The sequence below is a fragment of the Nothobranchius furzeri genome, chromosome 18, assembly GCF_043380555.1.
Source record: "Nothobranchius furzeri strain GRZ-AD chromosome 18, NfurGRZ-RIMD1, whole genome shotgun sequence".
Lineage (NCBI taxonomy): Eukaryota > Metazoa > Chordata > Actinopteri > Cyprinodontiformes > Nothobranchiidae > Nothobranchius > Nothobranchius furzeri.
Window position 1 is genome coordinate 43,827,897 of NC_091758.1, and position 6,548 is coordinate 43,834,444.

The 6,548-nt window shown below is 46.4% G+C and overlaps 2 protein-coding genes across 2 annotated transcripts in view; both read left to right on the forward strand.

Annotated features, from left to right (window-relative positions):
- Positions 1-1,133, forward strand: part of kif6 (kinesin family member 6) — a 62,819-nt gene extending 61,686 nt beyond the window's left edge. Inside the window, exon 23 of the mRNA XM_015969142.3 lies at positions 324-1,133. Coding sequence (XP_015824628.3) covers positions 324-340 — 17 coding nt within the window. The 3' untranslated portion in view covers positions 341-1,133. The remainder of the gene's footprint in view (positions 1-323) is intronic.
- Positions 1,134-1,232: 99 nt separating this feature from the next.
- LOC107391721 (potassium channel subfamily K member 16) lies at positions 1,233-4,601 on the forward strand. The gene is made up of 5 exons (XM_015969144.3): positions 1,233-2,198; positions 2,612-2,726; positions 2,802-2,968; positions 4,086-4,254; positions 4,393-4,601. Exons 1-5 carry the CDS (start codon positions 1,986-1,988, stop codon positions 4,599-4,601), a joined length of 873 nt encoding a protein of 290 aa, XP_015824630.1. The 5' UTR covers positions 1,233-1,985.
- The last annotated feature ends 1,947 nt before the right edge of the window (positions 4,602-6,548 follow it).

Sequence of the window (6,548 nt, forward strand, 5' to 3'; positions counted from 1 at the left end):
CCCGGAGGAAACCCACGCATGCATGGGGAGAACACGCAACTCCACGCAGAAAGGCCGCAGCCGAGTTTCGAACCTGCAACCTTCGTGCTGCGAGGCAACAGTGCTAACCCCTGCGCCACCATGCAGCCCAGTGTCTGCCCTGTGATTGGCTGACGGCAACGCAGCACAGCTGCTTTTGTTCGCTCTTCTCTTCTATAGCACAGGCCCAAATGTGTTCCGCCATGTTGCTAACGTGGCTAACGTTTAGCTCCTGCTCTGTTGGGGTTAATGACCTCCTGCTCTAGCGGTGGCTGATGCTTCAGGCTTGTGTTTGTGTGTTTCAGGTCACACTCAGCAGTGAAATGGTGTTCGAAGAAGGTCATCGTCTCAGCCTCCAAGCAAACGCCTGAGTACTCCTTACTGCCACCAATATTGGCTTTTCATCTGAAAATGTGGGAAAATGTTAAATCTACACACAAACTGTATAAAAGTGTAGTTTGTGCTTGATTTGCACCGTTGAAATATTCATGAGTTTGGATTGTCACGCGGACTTTCAAACCTGTTTTATCTGCTCTGCTCAACGTTTGACTCGGATTTAAACTCGTGCTTTATTTATTGATCGATATCCAAGCCACCGCTGGTGCACAGGTGCGAGGTTCTGGGGGGAAACAAACAGATGTATTCCTGGAACGTACTGTAAATACGCTTTAACCTACAGCCGGGAGTGTGTAACAGCTGGATGTGTCTATCCGGTCCATACTGGTTTCGTATTTAACATTATGCAAGCGAAAGCCCATCCAGCCCCCGTGGAGCCACCTACTTCACAGAAACAACCTGTCTGCGTGTTTGCATGGCTTTGCCCTGATTTGTTTGACAGATGACAAGAAGCTGCATGCTTTGCATTCGGGCCTTAGATCTTGGTTGCCTTGGATATTTCTCCTAGGTAACTCGACCCGTAAAGTCATACCTGCAACATGTCGTCACCATGAGTACGAACTCGTTTCCAGGAACTCGAAGACATCAGTGCAAGAGAAGAAAAGTTAATGTGATACTGTTAAATGTTAATAAATGTTCAAATATACCAAACATATTCCTCTAATAGGTTAGAATGTGAGTGACAGAAGTCTGGAAATGTCATTAAAAGCTTAAAAACACTTGAAAGCATTAAAGAGTTTTTAGAAATTTAATGATGTTCATAAATATTTAAAGATGCCAAGAACACACCTGCAGCCCAACTAAACAAAACTAAGCTTTAATTTCATTTCTGTGTTAAATTTTTGTCCCTTTTTTAGATTCATCTTTAATTTCTCTTTGCTGTATTTTTCATTTTTCTTGTTCTTCATTGAGACATCTCAAACTACCTTTTAGTCTCATTTTAAATGAGAAAAAAGGTCGCTGAACATCTCTATCCCTACGACTTCAGACGTGTTTAACGTGACGCTTTACGTAAGCGATGGGTTTAATCCTAAAGCTTCATTAACATGATGATGAACAGGCTTGGGGTGATTAGAAGTGTTAGTCTGTGATTGTTTCACGTATTTTGTAATAATTCCTGGTTCAGCTGGGTCGTGGTTACAGATCAGAGTTGCTCGGGCTTTTAGATCCCAAACGAGAGGTCGGGTCATCAGCAGGTAAAACATTAACGTTTGTTCTGCCAACAGAAAGGTGCTTCCTTATTAGTGGAAACAGTAGAAGCGTGTGTCAGGTGTCACCCTAATGGAGGAAAGGAGTTTGCTCATTACCCCGGCAACCCATGAATCAACATCCACAGTGCACCAACCAATCAGAGGGAGACGCCACCAGTCACAGATCCAGCTTGCGTCCGTCGTTCTATGCAGCTGTGATGAAAAACGGCTCCGGAAAGTAGGAAGGGTTACTTTTACGTCTACGATGCTACGTTCAGAAGCAACTAACGTTTTTGGGGGGAAACCTGAGTGAGGCTCTTTACTTCAGTCGTCCTGCTTCTTGAAGCTAATTCAGAAAGTTCCCGTTAGTCGTCCTGCTTGATGGAGAGGTTCCAGTTGGCTCGGGTCAAACTGAGCTGGACAGCGCTTTTGGCTCTGGCCCACTTCACTTACCTGCTGGTCGGGGCCACCATCTTCCAGATGCTGGAGAGGGAAGCCGAGAGCAACAACCGGAACCACTTCCAGCTGGAGAAGCTGAATTTTTTAGCCAACTACACCTGCCTGGATGGACCTGCTTTGGAGAAGTTTGTTCAGGTTTTTGTTTATAGTTTATTCATTTATGTTCAAAATGTTGTGTTTATGCTGTTGGGTGGTGCAGACGTACAAACAAGGTTATCGATGGTTGTTCAAAGTCCCAAATACAATCAGGTATTAATCTACTATTGAAACACTCAGGTTTAAGGATTCATTATTTCATTAGCTCAGGAAAAAGGCAACAAATCATTTAGTACCTGACCTAATAAATGTTATTTTCTGAAATATTAAAGTTTAGTTAGAATAATTTAATATTTTTGTATTTTTAATTTTATTGCAAACGTTGAATTTAATATATTAATACAGACAAAATTTGTTTTTTAATTATCTGCAAATAGAATGAAAGACGTTTAAAAATGCGTTTTCATTTAGACTAACGGCTGATTTCATTGTGCGTGTTTCTGTGTCTGCAGGTGATTTTATACGCCTGGGAAAAGGGGGTCAACCCCTCGGGGAACTCCACCAACCCAAGTAACTGGGATTTCAGCAGCTCTTTTTTCTTCGCAGGCACAGTAGTCACAACTATCGGTGAGCAGCTGGATCAGAATATTCATCTCTGCTGCTGGCATGTGCTGCTATAACCAGTGGTTTTGTGGTTGACAGGTTATGGGAATCTCTCCCCCAGCACTGTATCGGGGCAGGTGTTTTGCATGTTTTACGCCCTGTGTGGGATTCCGCTAAACCTGGCATTCCTCAAACAGATGGGCAAGTGGCTCACCATTCACCTGGGGCAGCTGGAGAAGGGGATGGTGGCAGTTGTTCCTCACAAGGTACTGCATCTTTTTTTAATACCTCCATATCGCCCAGGTGTTCCTCTGCAGATCCAACCTCCTCCTTAAGCGATCCTCGTATTTTCTCATCTCCAGTGCAAAGGGGTTTGAATGAAGGCAACTGGACTTCTTTGGTTTTGTTTTTATTGAAGACGTTTCATCCCAGGAGCTTTGTCAATTCTGGCTGGAATATGGGAGGGTCAAGCTTATAACCGTAGCTGTCTGTTGTTGATTAATGAGCAGAAACTACCTATGAATACCCCTACCTCCTGACAGGGTTAGGGTTAGACTCTAACCCCGACGACTCCTCAGGAGGGAGGTGAGGTATGCATAGGCAGTTTTTGCTCACTAATCAACTATAAGCAGCTACAGTTAAGCTAAACATCTTCGAGAAACCAAATAAGTCCAGTTGCCTTTAGATTACCGTGACCCGGATTACCGAGAGCCTTCACTAGCATACTTATCTCCAGTTCAGGCCTGGAAAATGGTCCCTTTGGGGCGGCCTGGTAAAATGGACCATGAAGGTCTGGTAAATGTATCCAGATGTTCTTCTTGACTCTTTGATGCGTGACCAGATCGTGTGGGTCCACCATATCAGGTGAAAGGAGTATCGAACAAAGGGGAAAGTAGCACCTGAGGTAGTTTTTTGTTGTTGTTGTAGTTTTTTGCAATGTTTGGCATGGCTTCAGCTGGTTCAAGCCCAGTTCACTTGTGGGAAGGTCTAACACGCCTGGATGGGGCTCACAGAGAACACTATAAAGGTACAGTGTTAGCTAGCTTATGAACGTTAGCTTACGTTCTCCTTGCTGCTGCCCACCGATGTACACAAGCTGCTGACTTAGCCAGACTTCGTCCTGCTGGATTTATAACAGGTGATGAACAGCGTTTCCCTTCTGGAGCTGTCCCTACTGGAGAGGTGAGACATCACGTGCAAAGGGCCGGTTGATTCCAGATCTGGAGACCATCCTGTTCTCGTTTAGGGGAGCCTTCAGATCAGAGCTTATGAGAGGGAAACACGTTATCGTAGAGACTGATAATCCGAATCACCATCGGGTGAACTACTCAGCGCCTCTCAGAGCGTTTCTATTTGTAATTCGTTCTGATTTCTTTGTTGCAGCGCGCCGTCGAAGCGGCCACACTGGTTTTGTTTTTCATCACGGGCAGCCTGCTCTTTCTGGTCATGCCTCCTCTGCTGTTCAGTTACGTGGAAGGCTGGACATTTGGCGAGGGCTTTTACTTTGCCTTCATTACCCTCAGCACCATTGGTTTTGGAGATTATGTGGTGGGTGAGTAGAGAATGCAAACAGCCGCTAATGTGGTAGAAAAACCTCACTGGGCACTTCTGTCAAACACAAACACGATGTTCTCCGTTTGTCTTTGGGCTAAAGTTAACCAGACGTGTTGTCTCGTGTTTCTGCTTAAAGGAACCGACCCGGACAAGGAGTACATCTCCCTGTATCGCAGCCTGGCAGGAGTCTGGATCATCTTTGCTCTAGCTTGGCTCGCTCTTATCCTCAACACGGGAGCGAGAATATTGGAAAACGTGGTTGTCTTGACTCATCCGGGGTTTAAGAGGCAAGAGGAAGAGGAGGAAGCAACCTCCAGTAAACTGGAGGTCACATCGAAGATCTGAGGACAGACCAGCTCTGACTTGCTACTGTGACTGTTCTCTTGTACATATGCAGCCTCTGTTTGCTCGCTGGTAAACTCTTGTTTGTATAACATAGTCTTCTACCTCAGATAAGCCAAAGTAAGCAGGATTTATTTTTCCTCCTAAAGCTTGCTTTTCCAAATGGCCGCCTTGGATCAGCGTCTTATGCGGCTGTGTTTGTGCTCTTTTGGTTCTCACCTTCATGATTAGGTGTTCACACAGGAAGCTTGTATGGTTTCTTTTGCATCAGGTCACAGGTGTGTATTTAGTGTGCTCATGTGAGTCCTGCACTTGTGTGCTGATGGGAAACTCCAATGAATCGAGCACGAAAGGATCCCTTAAACAAACACATCCATCAAGACGGTGATGTGAGCTGGAAAACGGGAGAGTGGCCTTCGCCTGTGGGGTGTTTTTGGTTTAATTAAATGCAAACGAAGCTAAAAATATCTCTTGAGTTTTATCTTTATTTAGCCCAGAATCAAATAAACGTAGCCACCATCTACAGTCCCACATGTGCTGTCATGATTTGCTCCTCCAGATTTGCATGCCTGGCCATTGACGAGAATGAAACGGTAGAGCACAAGGACATTCATTTGCCTGCGCTGCCAGAGACGTGTTCTCTCCTTCTTCCTTTCTGCGAAGAGTCTGAGACTCTTGGGCTAAACTGGAAACCGAACATCAGACCATCAGGCCGCCATGGGGGTGAAGGAGATGTTTCACTTGGCCCGCGTGCCGTCCATCCTCTTCATCAGTGTGGTTTACGTGACCTACGTGCTGGTTGGCGGGGTGATCTTCTGGAAGCTTGAAGGAGACCTCGGGAGCAAGGATCTCGGGGCAATAATGCAGAGCAGACAGAAGCTGCTCTCCACGTACAGCTGTCTGAACCAGGATGGGCTGGTGGCGTTGGCTAAGGTAAGGCTGCTGGGCCAAATTCAATAAACACGTTTTATCTGATCACTCGGTCGTGGACTAAAGCGATGTCACTGGCATCCCTTCTTGCTTTAGATGCTAAATTTAAGCTCGTAACTCATTAAAACGGCTGTCGGTGCTCCACCCCCAAAAAAAACTGAAATAGCCGTAAAAGAAAACGTTTTGTGTTACTGAACAGCTTCTAAAACCATCCTCTTGCCCAACACGGTGTTTACCATCAACTGTTACTAACCCCCACCAGCAAGCAAGGGGGGTAAAATGGTAAATGGCCTGTACTTGATATAGGGCCTTCTGGAGTCCTGGAACCCCCAAGGCGCTTTACAACACATTCAGTCCTTCACCCATTCACACACTGGTGGTGATGAGCTACAGTGTAGCCACAGCTGCCCTGCGGCGCACTGAAAGAGGCGAGTGCCGTACGCAGGTGCCACCGGTCCCTCCGACCAGCGGGCAAGGGGGGGGTAAGAGTCTTGCCCAAGGACACAGCGACAAACTGAGCTGGGCTTGAACCTGCAACCTTCTGATAACGGGGCGAGCACTTAACTCCTGTGCCACCGCATCATCATCAGCCTGTAGTTTTGAAGCACTTTCCTTCCGCCGCAGGCGAACACAAAGTGCTGTACACATTAAAAGCCTTACGGACCCGTATATTAAGTTAGCGTATTTGTGGCGAAGAGCCACCTGGATGGTCTCTATCAGGGCGAGTCAAGTTGTCTTTCTAGACCAGCTGGTCCAGAACGCTGCGGTGCGTTTGCTAACAGCAGCTACTAGCGTGTCACCCCGTTGCTGACTTTGCTGCACTGGATCCCAGTTGACTTTAGAAATCCTGGTGCTGGCGTATAAATCCTTCAGCAGGTCAGCACCTTCTTACCTAACAGGCGTGCCTTTGCCATTGAGCCAATACGCCAGCTGAAGTCGGTTGACCAGCGGCAGTTGGTCAAGGTTGAAGCTGAGGGGGGACAGGTCCTAGAGTAAGGAACCACCTACCTGTCAATGTTA